The sequence below is a fragment of the Nipponia nippon genome, unplaced genomic scaffold, assembly GCF_047370975.1.
Source record: "Nipponia nippon isolate SJK-2023a ecotype South Korea unplaced genomic scaffold, ASM4737097v1 scaffold_9, whole genome shotgun sequence".
In the NCBI taxonomy this organism is placed as follows: domain Eukaryota; kingdom Metazoa; phylum Chordata; class Aves; order Pelecaniformes; family Threskiornithidae; genus Nipponia; species Nipponia nippon.
Genome location: NW_028262413.1, coordinates 2,929,718 through 2,950,970, shown reverse-complemented (window position 1 = coordinate 2,950,970; position 21,253 = coordinate 2,929,718). Strand labels below are relative to the sequence as shown.

General features: G+C 44.8%; 1 protein-coding gene across 2 annotated transcripts in view; it reads right to left on the bottom strand.

Moving 5' to 3' along the window:
* MGLL (monoglyceride lipase) overlaps positions 1-21,253 on the bottom strand; it is a 67,705-nt gene that overhangs the window by 28,937 nt on the left and 17,515 nt on the right. For both annotated transcript variants that reach the window (XM_087744004.1, XM_009476394.2), the window contains exon 3: positions 16,642-16,748. In XM_087744004.1, the coding sequence (XP_087600130.1) occupies positions 16,642-16,748 (107 nt within the window). The remainder of the gene's footprint in view (positions 1-16,641; positions 16,749-21,253) is intronic.

The following is a 21,253-nucleotide window of genomic DNA, read 5'->3' as shown; positions in this document are numbered from 1 at the left end:
GCAGCATGCTCCAGCGAGCTAGTTGCGTTGCAAAATCCATATGTGCGCCTTGAATATTTTTATGCTTGAGAAAACAATCGAATCAATTCATCTCGGGAAAGACAGTCCTAATTCTTCCCTGCTAACAGTAGATTAGGCATCAAGAAGAAAAAGATGAAAGCTGGATCATGTAGCAACTCCCTCCACGCTGTTGACGAATGTCTTGGGGGACAGGCACAACTTCCTTTCAAGCTGTCTTCAAACGGTTCCCCTCCATGCAGACCACCCATTGGGAACCCACATCAATAACAACAAAAAAAAAGAATTTAAAAGAGCCATCCTTCACCCAATTTATTTACATGTTAAAATAAACACGAGTTCCCATATAGAGCAAGGGCTCCTGGTGGGTTCTGTTTAGTCTGTGAGATTCTTGGCGCTGGAGTACAGCATTTCTCTATTCCAAAGCAATCTTGGCACTGATTTTTTGGTTATATAATTTTTTCAGCAACCGGCAAAGGAATAATAAAGCTGCTTCTAAAAAGTGGGAATCATATTCTAAGACACCAGCAATGTGTTTTACCAATTAATCCACCAGAAGATCATTAGCAAACTCCTGCATTCAGGGTCAGTTCTCCCCACGGGTTGCACTTCCAGTTCTCAATCGACCTGTCCGACGGGAGCTTTCCCACAGAGCTAAAGAGATTTTCGCTTTTTTGCTTCGCTCCTTTGCATTGCCACATGGCAGTGCCACCCTCATTAGCGTGGATTTGTCCCCGTTCCTGACAAGGCATGAAGGGAATACCACTCTGCCAGAGCTGACAGCTTTTTATACCCACTTTGCACAAGCTCAATGGGTGAGCAGCAGGTGGATTATTTGAAATAAGGGCAGGCTTTTTTTGTTTGTTTTTTAACAGGGTACATCCACACCGAGCTATAGCCCACTCAAACCCTACCGGACCTGACCGGGACTTGCTTTTCCCAGCAACACAATTAAGAAAAAAACCTTCTGATTAAGCCGGTCTGGCAGGGAGCATTCCTGGGTGGGACAACCCTGCCCAGTGTGCCAGAGCGGAGTCCCACGGCTGCCAGTTGGCTCGTGGCTGGGTGGTCTTTAGATGGTGCACGGGGAAAGTCACGGGGAAAGCAGCATGGCAGAAAATAGCTCTACTAAATTCGTCTTGCAGCAAAGCTCTTGTCCTTTCGTGGTAGAAACTGATTTCAGTGTTCTTGTTTCAGCTGTGTTTTAGCACTTGATACCCTTTTCTCTGTAACTCTTCTCCCTGCAACTCTGAAATCCTCACTACATATGTATTTACCAAACAAGCCAGGATCAAACAGGCAGGTTATTGCTTTCTGTACACCATTACTCATTTCAAACCGTGGCTGGTTGACAGTAGGCAATGAATACTAGCTGGCAGGTCTGCATTTCAGTAAACAACACACAGGTACAAGTGTTGAGCTGTTGAAGGTTACGGACCTGTATGTTGCTTTTGGGCTGTGCAAGCTACTTTGCAATCACTCAACGAGGGCATATTTGCAGCTCAGAGAAAGCGCTCTTCAAAATCTGGGCAGGATAGGTCCAATGTTCATGAAAAGGCATGGGACTGTAGTCAAAATAACAGGTCGTGTCCGAACAGTTGTTTCAGTTCAGAACAGCCCCCAGCCTCCTCTCCTGTCCCCCAGCCCTCCGCTGAACTGAGCATGAACTTGGCACCGCTACGGATCAGGCTGCCTCTCCTTAGCATTAGCCAAACTGCCAGGGTGTCCCAGCACGCTTTGTCTTTGATAAATTCAGAAGCAGGAAATAAATGCAGTGCGGAGAACGTCAATTTTAAGGGATCGGGGTTGAGAGCATTAGTCTTTGTACCATCTACAATTCAGCACTTTTTTTTAATTTTATTTTTGAAGCTAAACAAGGATTCTCAAATTGGAGAGTACTGCCAAGCCCTGAATAAATCTCAGCATTAGAGATGCTGTGGGTATAACAGCTTTCCCCATGAGCTGAATCCGCAGACGGCATCTTCAGAGAAATTAACCCCCGAGTGCCACAGGATAGGCTCTGTGGCATCAGTTTTAATGCCCTAGGAAATCTCACCTTGTGGGTAAAACAGGTTATTCCCACTCATGGGGCAACACTAACAGGGGGAGCAGTAAAGCACAGGCTTAGCTGGTACAGAATAACTCTTCTGCAGGGCTTGTGAAGCAGTCAAGTTTCCAGATGCAATCCTGAATACAAATTCAGTCAAAGAACATGTAACTACCTAACTAGTCAACCAGCATGTTATTATCTGACATGTGATTGTTTGTTTTCCACCCACAACCCCATTCCTTAGCAGTTCTGAAAGCAAAAGCTTTGCATTTGGACATAAGAAAACGCTACACAGTTGCAATTTAACCTTCGACATTTTTCTGCCTCATCCCTTTAAATACTGGTGAGATATTTTATTCTAAGGTGCTCTCTTCACTTGCTGAATCTTCCTCTCAGCCTGTGAAGAGCCATTCACAGTAACAGTTTTGCATTCTTGGCGCTTAGGGCTTTTCATCTGCAAGCTCTCTGGAAGTGGGTCGGTATGATGTTCGGATTTTGCCATGAGTAACCTGAGATATAGCAAAGTGAAGTGTTTTTCCTGAGATCCACGATGAATCTGTGGCAGAGCCGAGTGGGGATTCCCAAACACCTTCTTGCATAGTCTACCACTGCAACACAGAATGAGCCACATCCTGATCTGAACCATACAGGGTCGATCCTATGATTAATGGGAAGGACTACCTGCAACAGATATATCTGTGGCTACCAAAACTGCCGCTCTATTGAAAAATAACAGACCGTAGGCCAGACCTAATGCTATGTGAAATCCAGGGAAGTCTTCGGAATACCAAGCAAAAGAGCTTTTCTAGTTGAGGTCACTAAAATTTGGCCACAGTTGGTACAGACCAAGATACGCTATCATCCGAGGACTGGCTGCTGCTTACAGGAATGGGTTGATGAGTTCTCATTCGATGCCTTAGCACATTACAAAACCGAAACACCTCCACTGCACAGCCGGCTCCCTGACCACCAGGCTGCACAGAAGGCTGCACAGGGGGCTCCCCACATAGCTGCAGGTAAGACTTCCTCCAGCTGGCCTTCAGTTTTGTGAGATCTTTTTGCAATCCTCATGTTGTTATTACAAAGAAGGAAGATGCTCAAGGCTGAAAGGGATGCTACTGTGACGCTGGAAAATCTCATCTGAGTTGGAGACCGAACCAGAGGCTAGCCAGATGTTCTGCTTTACTTTAGTAACAGACTTGGAAATGAAGAGGATCACACTGCCAGAGGCTTGCAATTATGAAGATTAATTTTTTAAAATTCTAAAATAATTTTCCCAAATCACCAATCATGATTCTCATAGTTCCCTGTGCACCCCTTTATCAGCTAAAATGATCTTTTCTTCTCTAAAATAAGAGTCGAAGACATGTTAGCTTCTTATTAAAATAGGAAGAACAACCTTCCTTAAAACCCATGAGTCAAATCCTGGCCCCACTGAAGTTAGTGACATTTAGCTACCGCCTTCAGAGGCTGCAAGCATGTATTCTGTGTGTAGAGACGGCGAGCTCAAGCAATTAAGAAATAAACCCCCAAACCATGTAAGAATCACATTATAAACATGGTTTTAAATTAAAGGCATTCTGAAATTAAAGAGAAGCTGCAGCGCTGAGCTGGGAGCGCGCACGTTGGCACCATCCCTGACTGAGCAAGAGGCGAGGGGGTCTGGCACATAGGAGACCGGTCCGACGTCTCACGGGAAGGGGAGGCAGGGCCAGGGAAGGCCCAGGGGTTATGTGGTACGTAAGTGAGAGACGTCAGTTAATGTTAACACTCTGCCAGGCTCTCCAGAGAAGGTGTGAGACCAAAAGAGCAATGCCCTTAACTAACATGTTGTGGGTAACTAATAGATGGAGAGGAGAAAAACATTGGCACTGAAATATATAGCTGTAAAGTGGGCAGAAATACACGGAGAAGCGAGAAGTTTCTAAGAGTGAGAGGAGCAAGAGCCTGGAACTGCCTGCTCGGCTGGGACAGTGTTTGCTAGCAACCAAACTTGGTTAAAAGTTGAGCTTTGACCATTTGTGACAAAGCCACAGGGAAGCTGCTGGCAGGAACAAAAGACGAGATAACCCAGGGAGTGCCTTCCTGTCTCTGCTCCTAATAAGAGAATGTTTTAATAAACAAAGAAATGTCCCGTTTCCCATTCAAAATTAATGCGCAATAGGAGGAACGCGATTAACTCAAAGAAACAGACACTGTAACCAAATGTTTCTCTGCAACACTCAGCCTGATTAAAGAGGGAAGAATCTGAGTATGTGAATCGCAAAAGGATGAATTTTCCCTTCGTTCATTGTCTGTTTTGCTTCTGGGGCTTGTTGCTGCAATATTCAATGTCTTGTTTGCAGTCCCTGCTAGAGAACATTTTGTTTTTTAAAAAAGTTTCTGTATCTTTTGTAAGAAGAAATGTGTCTATTAGTTTTAGGACTTGTGAGATAGTCCCTTAAAAGGGCTGACGGTCTGTAACGAGTAGAGTTACTCCCAGGAAAATCAACAGGGCTAGTTATTTACGGAGGAAATCCACCCATTGGAATCAGGCATACCAGCTCCATAACAACATGCCACACTTTATGAATGAGCAAATAAACAATCAAACAACGAACATTAGAACTACAAAGTATAAAAAGCAGTATACGGGCTGCTTCTGCATCTTTATTTTGGCAAGCGTATAACTCCGGCCCCAGCCCTCAGCCTGTGAAGCTGTGGGGGGCTGATGCCTCACTTGCAAGGAGCCTGGTGTTGGTTCAGACCCCATAACAGCTCATGGCGTTTTACAGCGCACTAACAAACACAGGGCAGTAGGTTTGCCTGGGGCAGGCCCAGGCAATCTGTTAATAGCAACATTTGGTGAAAAACAGAATGAGACTGCCAGTTTTGATCAAAGCACACCAATGCATGGAGCTTAAGTGAGCCCTCCCATGACTTCAGACCGCCCCTGATGTTGTAAGGAAAATCAATTCTCTCATTCGAAGTTTTGAAAAGTTTTGCTTGCTTTAGTGAATAATTTCCCCCGGTACCGTAGCTGTTCAGTTCAGCAAGAAAAATTTTATTCAGTGGTTTCCAATGCAGGTAGGGCACAAAGTGCATTAAAAATGAAGATGAAATGGCAGATTTAGGCCATTTATTGACTGATTATATGTTTTACTTCTCTTTGTAAAGCTGCCTGTCCTTTGCCTTTGTTTGGTGCGAAGAAGAGCGCTCTTTGAATACCGCACTCCTTCACAAGGCTGTTCCTCCAGGTTAGGGCTGAACCAGACATAACCTGAGATGGACTGGGCTCCTTTGACTCTTGTTATCTATCTAAAAAGGGACTGAAGGAAACCAGACTATGTTTTAATCCAAAAGGAGTTATATACACAAAATATATTTTCTCCTGTACTTTTCAAGCGGTGTTCAGTAACTTGGAACAGTCATTTGTAACTCAACAGGATGACAAACTCCACATCTGTGTGAAGGTACATTTATAGTGAGGAATCATCAGTAATTAGCTTCTGAAACAACCTCCTCCAAATTAGACATATCTGACAAATAAACAATAGGAAAGCTAGTCACATTAATGAAATGCTGTTGCTATGGAAAAATTGTCCCTGTAAAGGTGAAAATAAACATGCTTCCTTTTTCTCATCATGCAAAGACATCAAAAAGCATCTCCCTGAAGATGAAGCTGGTCCTAGTTGTAGATACCATTAAAGGCTGCTTCTAAGAGGGCCATTTCTTCACCCATTTCAAAACCTCCTCTGCTTTAATTTTGGAAGCAACATCCCAAATGCTAGCAGCTAGGATGCTCTTTAGTTCATAAAGAATAATTGAGGCTGGAAGGGATGTATGGAGATGATCTAGTTCAAGCCCCTACTCAAAGTCTTCCCCATTCAATCAGGTTGTTCAGGGCCCTGTTGAGTTGAGCTTTAAATATCTCCAAGGCTGGAGATTTCCCCACCTCTCTGGGTCCTGCTCCAGCACTTGACTGCCCTCACGGTGAAAACATTTTTCCTTGCATCTAATTGGGATTTCTCACGCTGTGACTTGTGTCAGTTCCCTCTCATCCCATCACCGTGCACCTCCAAGAAGAGTCTGGCTCTGCTGCCTCCACACCCTCCCACTGGAGACTTGTAGACAGCAATAAGATGTCCTCTTAGCCTTCTCTTCTGAGGCTAAATAAACCCAGTTTTATCAGCCTCTCCTCGTACATCTTGTTCTCCAGTACTCTAATTGTTTTGACAGCCCTCCTCTGGCCTTGCTCCAGTATGTCAATGTTTTCCTTTTACTGGGGAGCAAATTGGACCCGGCGCTTCAGATGTGGTCTCACAAATGCTGAAAGGAAGAGAATAATCACTTCTCTTGAGTTGTTGACTGTAATCTTTCCAATATAGCTCAGTATGTGGTGGCCTTCTTCACCACAAGGTCACACTGTTGACCCACGTTCAACTTCTCTGCAAGGATCCCCAGGTCCTTTTCTGCAAAGCTGCTTTCTATTCATTCAGTGCCCAACCTTTAATACTGAATGGGGTTACTGCACCCCAGATGCAGAGCTTCACAAGCGCCTTTGTTAAAACTTCGTAAGGTCCCTGCCAGTCCATTTCTTCAGCCTGTCAAGGTCCCTGTGAATAGCAGCCTTCCAGCATATGCTCACTTTCCACAATTTCGTACCCTTGTAAACTTGCTGAAAGTGCTCTCCATCCCATCATCCATACCATTAATGAAAAAGGTCCACTGATGGTATATGCAACATCTACTTATTATTTTTTCCATTAAAGAATACAGATTCCTCTGATGCTTCTTGAGGCCAAAGTCCTTGCTGATATGAACTAATGTCCTGCCATGGATGTCAGTAAAGGAAACGACCCCTGGAACAAAGTTTGAAGCAAGTTTGATGCCTGTCCAATGGCCCCAGATAACAGACATAGCTAGCAACATGAAATGATCTGTTCTCTCAGCCTTATCTCTTTAATAAGCATCTGGTTCTTGTCGTTCCACCCTCAACCATTCTGCATGCAGACGTACTCCTACAGCTAGCAAAGCTGGTTATGGGAGAGCAAGTAAGCTGTTGAAAACATTACACGAGGTTGGCAGCCCTCTGTCACTAATAGGAAACGCAGTTACAAGTTACATGCGTGAACCCGCTTTCTGACATGGTGACAGTTACCCTGGATTTACCTGAGCAGCTGTGAAAGCAGAATTTGACCCTTGATGTGGGGACTGATTTATATATGTAAAGACTGAGCACAGATGACAATTGCAGAGATCTGAGGCAACAAAACAACAGGCTGTAAAACCAAATGAGCTCAGTTCAGCCAAGACTATTTCCTCTTTAGTTTCCCTTATTCACCAAAGTGAACCCTTTGTCCAAATAAAGGATGTTTTATTCCTGATTATCAGGACCACTCGTCCAAAACTCCTGTCCCTTAGTCCCAACATTCTCGGCACCCCACACAAATTTAGTGGCCCACTCCTCTTTATCATGGAGGGTATCTCTCATCTGAGAGGCAGAACCACGGAAGGAAAGCCAGAAGGACCCAACCCTCACGGGAAGAAGGAAGCCTTTTAAGTTTCCCAAATGAATGACATGTCTTTCCTCTGTCGTGCCGTCTGTCTGTTAACAGTTAACAGTGACAGGTTGAGGAGCACGGTCTGGAAGGTGGCCAGTGCCGACAGCTCCATGCTCAAAGTCGTTGTGCTCCAAAGGGAGCACTCTGTTCCTTCTGTCGCTGTGTCCCCTCTCACTGGGGCCCGTTGTTACAGCCTCACGCCTCCTTGTGTGAAGGCCAACAGCGAGGCTTTGTTCAAGAAGCAGCTGCTGAGAAGATGTACTATCTCATGGAATGACCCACTGACATTTCTCCCTCTGCTCATTAGCAAGCAGTGAATAATTAGGAGAAATAGGGCAGATTGCACGGCCCACTGCTTTCAGAGTAAAACGCCAGCTCCTCAGATCCCAGTGTGCCCCAGAAGGGATTCCCTCAAAAAGTGGGCTGGCAGCAAAGCCAGGGCAGCTGGCCCTGTAGCACCTTCTTCTCATCACCTGACGGAGCGAGGAAAGAGAACAGCTCGTGCCAGGTGGATGGGGCAAGGCTGGAGTAAAGGGTGTCCCAGCTCCGCTTCACCCGGGGCTCAAACCCACACCTCTGCTGCATCAAGAGCAAGCTCAGCTCAGCCAGGACCTGAGCCAAAGATCCTGTTCAACTGGATGATATGTTGTGGTTTATTCAATAATCTATTGTTATAGGGTAGATCTACAGCAGTGAGGAAATGGTTGAGCGATTGGAAAGGGTAGAGTAACTAGGGGAACGGAGGAAACCATAACTATTCTTTTGCAATCTTTACTGCAGTCCAACATGATCATCTAGTGCTGTCCACATATAGGGGCAGTGATGATGGAGCATCTGCAGTGCCCCCCCATCCAAACAACACCTGCACCCAGCTCTGGGTTATAGCACAGAACTCTGCCGGTCTCCTGTCACTGGTTATACCACAATTAAATCTGACTTTAAAAAAAAAAATTGGTCAGATGATCAACAAATAGATTGCTTTGAGCAGCCCAGGTTTGGTTTGATATGTTTTCATAGCACACATAAGATGACACTACATGTCTGATTTCAGGCGCTCTTGCTTCTACATGCCAGTGCTAAAGGTGTATCCAGTCCTCACAATTTCCAAACCCCCTTGCCTAAAAGGTAGGTGCAGGGCCATGTTTTCCCCACTTTTACATCAGCATGGCTCCAGTATTACTTTTGGGAAGTCTATGAAACTGTCTCATCCCCTCAGTGGAGTAGAAACACCTCTAAGTATCCCCTGCCCCTTTCCTAGCCCAAACGCTTTAAGCAAAACACTCCCCTGCAGCTTGTGTGTGCACTGTCAGATACACCAGCTGCGTGCAGCCTTACTGTCGCTTTATTTTTAGTTTGCTGTGGTCTAGCTGCTTCCTGGCTCGACGGCGTTGTTTCATCTGCCTTCACAAGGCAAGCAAAACAAAAGCTGCACTTGCATTTCCGAGTCCCTGCTCATGGCTTACTCTAGAGCATGAGACACTGTAGGTTATTTGCTTTCATGATTCACCTAGCGTTTTCTTGCTGTTGTGTAGTTGCTCTCCTCAAATGGAAACACTGCTTCCTACCCTGAAAGATGCCATGTGGTGCAGGCAGTTTCAGGACTGTAAGATCCCAGTGTGAATGAAGGGCTGAAGTGACAGAATCACTGCTGAGATGACTTCACCAGAGCAAGACTGGGCTGCGGAAGTCTGTAATGAGCTTCTCAAAAATCACAATAATAGTGTGCACACCTCTGTTTAATAAAACCAAGTACTTACAATTGCCTGTGGTGCCACAGGATGCTCCCCTGAGGTTGGACTACACTGTATTCTGACACACTTATAGGCACATTTCAGCATCATTGTATTGTATGAGGTGTATCCAGACCACTTGGTCCTACACAAGGTGTGTGGCCCCTCTGGGAGGTACTGTCTCACGACCACCAACAGAGCCCGACTCCATGCAGCAGTCCGGGAGAAAACAAGAGAAAATACACTATCCAGTTGAAAGAGTGTGTTCAAGAGCATGTCCAGTGCATGGGGAAAGTTGCATCTTTTAGCAGTATGAATTATTCTGCCTATAATTTCAAAGAGGCTCAAACTGAATGACCTGTTTTCCTTAGCACGTTGTCACTGCTGCTCTGAGATCCAGTGCTACAAGACCAGTCGTCACTCCAGAAGAGCTGGAGGTGAGAAGCGACTGGTTTCACTTTGGCTGGAGCTCATCGGTGGTGGGCAGGCTGGTCTCCCACTTCATCTCCAGTTAATCTTGCTTTTTGGTCTTCAAGCTCAGAATTCACGTCTGTGTTGGGAGAAGCACACACAGCAGCCCCACTTTACATGAGAATCTCCACAACCGAAACAGAGTTAGAAAAGGGTGGCAAAAGTAAGTTTACTCGGTAGCTATTTGTTTTATAGGAGGACTTTGCTCAGGTTCTTACAGTTTTCTCACTGCCTAAGGAATTACATGGTGTACTGCAGCATCTGAACTCTCACCCTGTAATTACGCTCTGTGGTTTCACCTCCGGCATGCCCCACACATGCTAAGCATTCCTCACCGCTGCCCTGGAAGGCAGATAAGCCTGACTGCTACTTTGTTCAACATCTGGAGAAGGAAAGACTTGGGAGAGCTAGGCTGGCTTGGGACCGTACCGAATACGGAGTCAAAATAGGGATAAAACGGCACTGGCGGTGCTCTGCCAGCCAGGCCAAAGAGCCATCTCCTCTGGGATCCTCCTGCTAAGAGAAACCTATAGACGATGCTTAAAGGAGAGAGCATGAGAGGCGGGGCAGACCAGGATGACTCTTCTCTGGTATATCCCCTCAGTTTCTGGCCCTGCCCGCACGCCATACAGCAGACATCACTGCCTGCTTTTGACGTCGCAGCCGTGTTTACGACTCAATCTTCCACCGGGTTAAAAGGGGAGAACGGATGAATTCCAGACAGGGCTTATGGGTCCATATGACACTGAACATGGACCAAGGGTCAAAGAGTCATTTAAGTGTCCCCTTATATTCCCATTGGTTTTGCTCTGTCATGAGCTTTCAATCTAGCAGTTTTCAGAGCTATATGCACAAAGATTTATGTCCATACACTTGTATCATGGTGGGACAGATTAATCACCCCTTAGCAGCTCTCTCTCCACTCCAAATGAATTATCATAAAGGACTGAAAGACAGACAAGTTGAGATAATTTGAAGAACAAAAGGGCTAATTTCCCCATAGGGAATGTACTTGCAAAGTTTAATCGGAAGCTCTGAAGAGCTTTCTCCTTTTTTGCTTGACAATCCTAACTATCAGCAGCAAATGCCCCCACAGCAGTCCTCATCTGACAAACATGAACGGGCTTGGAGTCTTCAGATTGGAACTGTTCGTAAAAATATTAAAAGAAATCACTTTCCTGACTCCTGAAGAGTGGAGTTTTATGCAGAGAAAATACATACAGAGAGAGGGGAACTCAACCTGGCAGCTGGGCTCTGAATCTCCTCCTGCCCTGGCAGTCACCACTCCAGCTGATGAACTGTAACAGCATTTTCCACCCCCCACAACATTTGTGTGTAGGAAACACTCTGGTGTTGTGTGACTGCAGATCTCACTGCCTGCCAGGCACGCTACCCTACCACGGGAGCTCTGCCTACTGCATGCGGTAGGTTCAGGACCTGTATTTATGCATGGGGCTGGGCAGCACTATGAATTTCTCCTGGGAGAACAATTTTCATCACTTCAGAAAAAGCCCAAAAGCGGATGCACTAATACAGGTACACAGCTAGTGCTATGTTCTCTTTCCTGGCCAAGGAGAGCATCTGTCTAAGGATGAGCACATCAGTAGCAGTCCAACTGCTCAGAGCATGGCTGCTGGTACGGTTCACATAGGGCAGCTTCGCATGCAAGCAAATCCCAGTCCTGTTTGAGGTTCTTCCTGCTGCGGGGGCATGAACGAGAACAGGATTCATGGGGAGAACGGTCATTTTGCACTGCTGCAAATGCTAATGTGTCCATACCCGTGATTATTTCCAGTAGTGCGTATGGAAGATTTTATTTCCTAGCAATGGCCATGCATTATGCTGAAGGCCAGGAGCCCTTCTCTGGAAAAAAATAAAATAAAAATGCCCACAACCCATTGCAAGCCTCCTGTCAAAGGAAACGCAAACAATGAGTGCCATTCTTTCCTATGTCTCTGCAGAAAAGCAGTTTAAACTTTTCCTGCTCTAGTGAGGTAGACTCAATGCGAGGAAGCAGAAAGAGAACAGATTGCTACGGGTAAGCGGGCCCACACCCAGCCTCGCTAACAGCCACCAAGGAACAGTTGTGCTGCTCTGCGAGCAAACCAGCTCCGAACAGCGCTTGCCAAGGCTTTCCCGACTCCATCCCTGGAGATCGCCCTGAAGCCTGCCTGATCACATCATCCGGGAGCGCTGCTCTCCAGGAACACTCCCTCGCGCTGGTGTGCGTGAGCTGCTACTTCTCACTCGCAGTGCTACCCTAATTCTCGCTCTTATTAATGCTGACACACTCCTTAGTCATTTCCCCCCCTCCCAGTTTGACCGTGTTTAGTCCTTTTTAACCTTTCTGTGTAGATCAATCCTTCCCAGTGCTATGAATAAATAAAAGCCTTCTGTTCTCATCAACAAAGTGGTCTTTTAACAGTTGCAAGAACAACATAGCAATCACTTGGAAAAAAAACAAAGCAAAACCAGCTAGTATTTGATGCATTTAAAAATCTCCGCTCCAGCTATTTTCTACTTTTTAGAAATGAGTGCTTTGTTAAATAGAGAAAACAGAGAGAAAATTAATGGGGAGCACAAGCAGCAGTAGGTGCCTGAGAGGGACCTGCTAACCCATCAGAAATGCTCACCACACACAAAATAGCAGTGGGGATGAAAAAGCAAGCTGAACTTCAGTTAGAAACATCTAAGGAATATGAATAAGGTGTTGGAGCTACAACCTTTCCCTTTGCTTTGATTTGATGTTACACATAATTTGAGAGTGGGAAATTCAACAGCTTCGAAGAGGATCAAAGAGTCGGAGGTCTCCACGTACCAGGACAGGCAGAGGGGAGGTTGGAGGGGCTGTCCTCAAGCAAATCTAAGGGCTAGGAACTGCTGCCAGGTTCGGGCTAAGTATTTCACCTCCCTCATCTTCACATAAGACAGCCACATTACCCGTAAGAAGCACCAGCAAGTCCAAGTGAAAAAGAGGGCCAGTGCCACTACTGTTAAAAAGTCTGAGAGAGAAGTAAATACATTTTTGTGGCCCTTGCATCTTGGAAATGCTTTTGTAACTGCTATTAGTTGACATGTACTTTTGAAGGTGAAATTGCGGTTGTTCTGGGCTCCGGCCATGTAATGCAACCATAGAGAATAAGATCTCAGCAAATGAGATGTTATAGGATGAGAGATGAGGATAGCTGGAACATCATGTGCTTTACCAACTGAAAATGCTCGGTATGAGAAAACAAAGCCACATTCTCTAGCCTTTATTCTCATTTTCCTTGGCTCTCAGCTTTACAGATCCCTAAAAATACTGCATTATAACTAAAGGAGCTGCAATCTGCCTGCGACTGAAGAATAACAGTATCACTCCAGTTTGATGAATCTCCCACGGGTATTCCTTCTAAGAAGGCTTTCCTAAATTGATTGCCAATAACCTAATATGTCTGTCTGTCTCTTTTTTCTGTCATCAGAATGTTGCCATAATAAAATAATAGTAATATAAAAAGGAAATTAAAAAAGTGAGATGTCATTTCAAAATACCTAAAGTTTGCAGAAATATATAGCAAGGTCATGCCAGCAGCCTTAACTCTGCCTTCATGAAGCTGCACGCCAAGTAAACCCAGAAATCATGGGAAACCATTGCCTGCTTATTAAAAACACCATATAAGAGACCACAGAAAAAAAATGCTGTATTACCAAGAAATACCATTTTTCATTTTCATGGGATTGATATAAAACAAAGCAATTTAACAATATTAGATCTAAGGTAGGGTTAAGAGGTCTTCTGGAATTAAATTTTCACCACTGCCGTGGAAAATTTCTAATACATATCTATGACGTCCAGTGGTCTTGGGATTACTATCAAATACTCAAAAGAGAAAATGCATGAATCCTGCCGTACTAAGAGAACTGAGCCAGTGATACCTTATACAGGGCAATACTAAGACACAAATTAGGGTGAATACTGTTACTCCATGAAATGTCAACCTTTTTGCTGAAGCCTTGCATAACAGCAAACCACGGTGCAGAGCAGCCTTCGGCAAGATTTAGAGCCAGCGTGTAAGCTCCTACCGACTCAGCAATATAAATGGAAATTATTTTTCCTTCTTTTGACTGAAGGATAGACACAACATAAATCAGTCAAGTCACGCATGCTACAGCCCTAGTAACTTCCCAACTCATTTGGGAAATCATGCTAGCCACGCTGTGGAACTGCATTAATAATCTCATGGATAATGCGTCTATATTGGGAATTTTATCCATGAGAATACCAGAACTAGACTAAATGTCCAGGTCAGGAAATCTACGCCAAGCTCCTAAGACTAAGAGCCACTGTAAGAGATGGGGAACAGAAAACAATTATTTTGCTAACACAATTGAATAATTAATATTACCCAAAGATATCCAAAGGGGGAACACACTGGTGAAGTGATTTGGAATAGATATTATGGTGGAGGAAAGCTATAAACTTCCCAGTCTGATCTGAGCAAATTTGGCAATGGAGGTGTTTACGTCCTTCAGCTCTCGCTGGATCCAGCTCAGGCTGTAACCCCTATTCCATCAAACAAAGTGTATCCTCACCGCTTACCTCTTTAGGTGCAAAGATTATTTTACAGAGCCTAAAATATGGTAATCGTCTTTCTAATTTACAGTGAATCTGGGCTCAGTTAAATTAGCTCTTTGTGTACCACAACTGTGTTCTGCTTTCAGGTTCCTCTTTACCCTCTCCCCATTACTGATGAAGAAAAACCAAACTGAATTTACAAAGAAAACTGCAGGTTTGACAGGGAGAATGAAGTTGTTAACTGGCCTGAGCAACCAGATTTGTATTAATTGAAGTGAACTAATTAATCCAGCAACATCAGTCTATAGAAAAAAAAAAAAAGTGAAATATTTATGCTTCTGCAGTCAAAAAGATATTCAAGGAAAAGGAGAGAAGATAACTGTCTCTTTATACAGCACAAAAAATGCCTGACAGGAACCTTCACCCCAAAGGCCCTTCTCCATCAACAGAAGAGGCATTCTCTGTATCAAATCTGTGTGACAAATGCAGTGTTTTCTCATTTCTTCTAGGTTTGTTGCTTCACATATTGTTATTTTAACTCTGCTTCTTAAACCTTTTATCAAGTTTTAAGGGAATGAGGAACTAATGCATGACATTAAGCATGCACAGCGAGAAACCGCAGTCTTTTGTAGGCCCACAGTGGCTCTGAACAAATTGCTTGGGTGTCTTGGAGTTCAGTAACTTTTTGTATATATTGTCTGTGGTCTACTCACAGCAGCTGCAGAGTGGATGGCACGTGGCCTGTTCCATCTCCTTTCTCATGAACTTTATGCCATACAGATAAACAGAGAGGAATGGACACGCTTTCTGCTGGGATTACTGCAGACTCCTGCTAGCCTACATCCAACTCAGAAGGAAGCATATCGAAATGAATGAATCAACACTTAGAAATACTGTGCCTATATAGGGAGCAAGAGACTCATGTAGTCAGCAATGGTACTTCTGTACAGGTCAAGTGCCTTTGTAAAGCCAGCCCTGAATATGGCATGTGATCGATTGTTGAGAAAAATCACATGGTTTTTATTTATTTTCCTTGCAAGCGGTCCTGAGGACTAGGACTAGGACTTCCTCTTTTTCAGGGAAAATATAGGGTTAATTTTTGCACATAAGTGCAGTGCTGTGATTGAAAGGGAGTCATGAGAGCATCTGCTCTAACTTCAACTGCATTCAGGATCTTCAAGCTCAGATTAAGCAGTCCTGTCGTTGAGGAGATCTAGGGGAAGGTTTGAGTCTCAGCTTCAGCCCAGTAAATTGCAGTATACTTTCCAAAGTATTGCAGTATAATTTTCAATGTCAGGGGCAGATCTTCCAGAAGGAGAACAGATTTACATCCCATTTCAACCTGTCAGCTCAGAATTTGGCCTTGCCTTTTGTCCACTGCCATCATTAATCCCATTGATTCATTTTGCTAATATCTACAGTGACTCTTGCGGGGAGGCAGCGATCTGCAACGATAAAAACAAAGCAAAGACTTCCAAGCACAAGGAAGTCACGAAGTTGCAAGATTCAGGCGTGACAGGAGGCTACCAAAGAACCAGGATAGATGGTTCAAACGTTATTGGGATGACCTGGTTCATGTGCTGCAGAAGATCTGGTGATACCAGCATATCTGTGTCACAGAACGGAGCGCAGAGCAGAGCTGTTCAAGCCAGAAGAGGCTGGGACAATAAGTCTGCATGGCACAGCATTGCCCAGACCTACTGGCTGAGGGCTGAAGTGGTGTTGCTGTGTTATCACAGCCTTGCATGCCCTCAAGCTGCCTTCTCATCAGAGCTGAGGTGTGTGCAGCCAGCTCCGATGTCTCTGCTGGACCAAGAAAGGGCTGTGACGCTTCCGTGCCTGTCCATGTCCCAAGGTTGCAGCTGTCTCGTTGTATTGGTGTATGAAAGCTGTGCTGTCATTGCAGCCTCCCCTCTGGGATCATTAAGGACAATGAACATGGATCCAACAGAAATGGCTCCTAGTCCCACTTCCACAGTGGATAATAACTCCTCACCCCCCAAGACATAGGTGAAAGAGAAATAATCCCTTAGACAGAGGTTAAAATAGCACCAGCAGTAATATCAATGACAAAGGAAAACTGAAGGAACAGGGACGGCTTTTTCACAGATTCAATATGCAGATCTTTACAAAGCAACACATGATCCCTTTCTCATTTATGCTGAGGTGTAAATATTTTATTCACTCTTCTCTCACTGCTGGGTAGCTTTAACGGCATTTGCTTTGGTAAAGTCCTGAGCTGCAGTAAATCAAGTACTGTTTTAGGCTACTCACCATGGTCATGGGCAAAAACAAACAAGTTAAGTCCTGTCAGCCTCTGGGCCAAGTCATCATAGCGGCCGCAGTGTTCCCCAGCGCCATGAGCGATAAACACGAGGGCCCTAAATGGAGCATTAAGGTATAAATCATTAACTTGGCAATCAACGCACAAAGGCTTCAGAGCTGCAAGCACAAACAGTATATTCAATTCAGCAACAGCATTTCAGACATCAGCAAGTACACGGCGAGTATGTAATGGCCGAGGTGGGTTTTAACAGAGGAGAAGTGATTGCCATCCTGACCCGCCATTGACCTGGTCTTCACCACGTGTTAGCAGGACAGACCACATGGATGTCAGCTGCTCATGGGATGGACACTGCTCTTTCCCATTTCCCTGCCACCATGGGCTGCTGCAAGTTGAAGATGCAGATGGGCATCAGCATCAGTCCTTCAGCTGGATAACTCCCTCTTGGGCTTGAGGCCTCCACACTGCTCTTACAGCAGAAGTGTTGCCATTGATTTCTTTGGAGATTGGCATTTCTCCCTGGTTTCAAATATAAATATTGTCCTTAACTTTATACCTTGCAACACTGTCTGATGCTACAGAGCACTCTTAAAGATGAAATTCTGGCTAAAGAACAGGTCTCAAGCAGAGTCCAGAACTTCGGTTGGAGTTTGGAATTTTATCTCTCGACCCCAATTCTGGTAATTTTACCATTCCAGTTTCTGCTCCAAAACAGTTGCTTCACTTTGGTGATTAAAGTGACTTTTACATAGCCACCATATGACTACAGACAGGGATCATAAAAAAAACGCAGTCTAATAGACAATTCTTTTTGAAAGACATGCAAATACTTATTTTCAAAGATTCCAGTTTTACCAATGATGCTTTACTTTTACCAGAATGGCATCAAGTGAGAGTGACTGAAGTTGAATGAACCTTCCCAGTGTTTTGTTTGTATAGAATTAGACTAGAACTACAGCAGAAGTAGCAATGAAATTACAGAAGTTTTGCTGAATTCAACAGGTGACTATTTAAAATCCAGCTTTAGCAACATAAACATAACTTGTGTGTTTAAAAGAACCATCTGTCGTTGCAACATCAGCAACCACAGAACAGTTTGAAGGCTACAAGTTAGACATTTTCAGTACATTAACAGTGAAATATTAAATGAACTGACAACATAAAATAATGACAGCAGTTCACGGCTAGTGAATTCCTCAACTTTATTTTGATTGAGGTTTTGAATACATTTTTAGACAGTGTATTCACTGCAATAGGCTGCTTTGATCCTAATATATTTAAACTTAAAAAAGATGTTGGATGATGTAGAAACTCCCGCTCTAGCTCTTTGATTAGCACCTGCTTCAAAGTATTTGCCCATGCTAGACAACTTGAAAGAGCATCCACTGAAGCCAGTAGGATTTTACGGAGCACACAGCAAACACAAAAGCAGCAATGCAAAGATGGTCTGGTATTTGTCAAATACAAATTAGCACAGGTAAGGTTAAGTCACGTAGCATATTTAACTTGCTGTGCCTTACAAATGTTCTTTAGTATCACTGAAGGATTCAAAATGATTAGCGTGGAGCAATCATTTCTTCCTTTGTCATCTTCCCCAGTCAATAGATTTGTCAAGTTATCAATGCACTTGCCAGACCGTCTGATTTTCAGAGTGCAGGATCTGTTATTATAATAGCTCCAAATGCTGAAGAAATTGAGAGACTGCTCATTCCACAGCGGAGACTATTAACTTTCTGCAGCAGAGGCATCATGGCGTTACATGTCCCCCCTCTCCCAGACACAGGCAGCCCAGCAGAGACTCTGCGGCCAGCACTGGAACAGCGAGTCATCATTCTACACGTGCCCCTGAAAACTGGAGGCACCATCCAAATGCTTCTGCCTCCACCTACGCATAATGGTCTGGTATCTCAGCCCTGGTCCTGGGTCACCTAAAGAGACCACATGTCAGGGTCCCCAAGGCTGGGGCTGGCAGATCTGCCAGAAATGCAGCATGGGGGCTGGGGGTAAAGCAAAGCCAGGCTGTTAACCCGCATGCTCTGGACTCTGAGGTACAGCAAGCAGTGGCACTGCGTGCACAGGACTCCAATACGGAAACTAAGGAAATGTGAGAGAAAATTCCCACTACCTATCACCTTGATATCCAACAGACCCAGCCAGGCTAAGTCTCTCTGCCATATACCTCCTATTACCTGGCTCTTGACAGCATCCCTGCTCAGTGTCTTACTTAAGCCCTCAGTTACTCTTCAGAGGACCTACCTTTTTTCTGCTGACTAGGCACAGAGATTAAGGTGCAACTTTGCTGACTGAATACAGCCCTTCATTTCTCAGAGAAATATTAGTTGAACGCATGCACTGAAATGCATCAAGTGAATGAAACCTAATGGGAAGCTGGCAAAGAGATCTCTGCTAGGAAATTATTGCTGTTATTTCATCCCCCTGACAGCAAAGCCCTAATTTTGCTTTCATTCACACTGATGCAGCACCACGACTTTGCCTGACAGCATCCTGCTCGACGCTCAGCCCCCTCATCTTCTGTGAAACCAGTGAGAAAAGAAAAAAACTCAACGCTTCAGAGAGGCAAGGTGTTCCTGCAACCTCCCCTCTCATCTAGCGCAACAACTGCCAGGCCTTGCAGAAGTGAGCCTTGGGACACCACGGGGAAGAGACCTGGTTATTATTTGTCTGCAAATTACTGAATAAAATTCCTGAGACTGTGTGTGCCTTAAGAGCCCTCTGTTTGTGCCTTACGAGCCCTAATGGCAGTAGATGTCGAGAAGATTTAGATACTTCTGAAAGTTTTGCCCTATCAATAGTCGTAAACAAGCAATAAAATTTCCAAATTGTTATGTCGAAACAGAAGTAGCTCGTTTTGTTGCTCAATAAAAAGTGAGAGTGGCTTTACTGACTAAAAACTAGGTCACTTCTACACAGCTCTTTAGCTCCAGCTTTTGGGTCTAAGTACAGGGGCCATACATCAAAGACAACAGCTTGAAAAATTGAAATTAGTACGAGTATCATCTGAGCAAGGATTGAAGGATTTGGCTCTTTCACCTAATCTCCCATTTTCCCTTATAAAACAAGTTTAGATTTGGCAAACCATACCTGAAGGCAGTATAACAAATACATGGTGCAACATATTTTCACTAGCAAGCTGGCATGAAAATGCAGCGAGTGATTAGACTGACTGACAGCAGTTCTTTACTGTATGTAAACATTTTTGCAGACACCCCGGCTCTCGAATCACAGCCTGCTCTTTCCTACCGCAAGGGCTGGAACAACAGAATATCAGAGACTGCTTTCAACAGTGTCGCTTAAAATTAATACAGAAACCCTTGCAGGCTTTAAGATTTTGTAGGGCTGCGGTGTCTCTGTGTGCAACCTCAATGGAAGTTTTGTTTAAACAAGGTTTGCGTGTTGGCCACGTATCAAATCGATCCTGGGGAGAAATTTCTTCACCTCCAGCTCTTGCAATTGCACTGGTGAAATCCTTGGAGATATGCACGTCTCAGGTAGAAAACACTGTGCACAGCCTGCAAAGCTTTCTGGCGGGGACTGACCTGTGCCTGAACCCACGCTAGCTCTGGTCTCTCTAACCGCAGGCTGGGAAACCTGACGGATGCGTCAGCTGGCTTTGGCTGGTGGAACTGTAATTGCTGAACATCTCGAAATAGCATTGCTTTGGCACCTGCTCAAGAAAGCACCTAAGCACACAACAGCACGACTTCCCCCCGCTTGGCAGGTGCGTCTGCACACAAAGCCAAGGTGTGAGCTGAGCGTGAGTAAGCATCCACGTGCTTGCTCTCACCTAACTAGTGCAACAAGAACCACAGCTATTAAAGGAAACCAGTGTATCGACTGCTGTTCGCAAAAGCAACAGATGGTTTTCACAGATCCCTCCCCTTCCCATAGCCCTCACCACCTCCTCCTCCCTCCCCACTGCAGGTTTCTGCCTCCTGGTACCGCGCAGCTTGGCAAACAGATGCAATTACTTATTACAACAAGACGGCAGGACAATATTTGTCTTTATGGTTCAAATCAGCTACTGGGTGTGTTTACTTCTCTTCCATTAGGAGGTGATGTTATATACCAGTGACCAGTCCCGGCTCCCACATCTCCACTGTGCTGCTCACCCATGACTGGTACCAGTCCCTGCTGCGTTGCAGTTGCAGCTTGCCAAGTAAGCACCACACCGCGATGCCGCAGGTGCAGCTGGTACAAGGCACAAGCAAATATCCTTTCCTAAATCAGGGAGGTTGGGAGTGGTGGAGGCCAGGCTGCAACGCAAAGTCGGTGGGCACAAACCCGTATGACCACATTGTCTTTCTGTCCTGTCTCTCGGAGAGGTCACCAGCTGATCTAAGCTTTAGCTCTTTGCAACCCTTCCATATTTCTCACTGTAACTTCACACCCTCTCATAGTTCACTTCGGGTGCGGGGAGCAGCTTTGCAGGGCAGGAATTCAGCTTTAGGTGCAGGAGCAGAACCAGTTTTAGAGGTTCCCACCTTCTTTATTGCTGGACACATGTTGCCCCCTCTGCCGTGCCAGTACAATTGCTTAGAGATGCAATTCCATAACCAATTGCAGGAGAAGAATTTCAGGGAG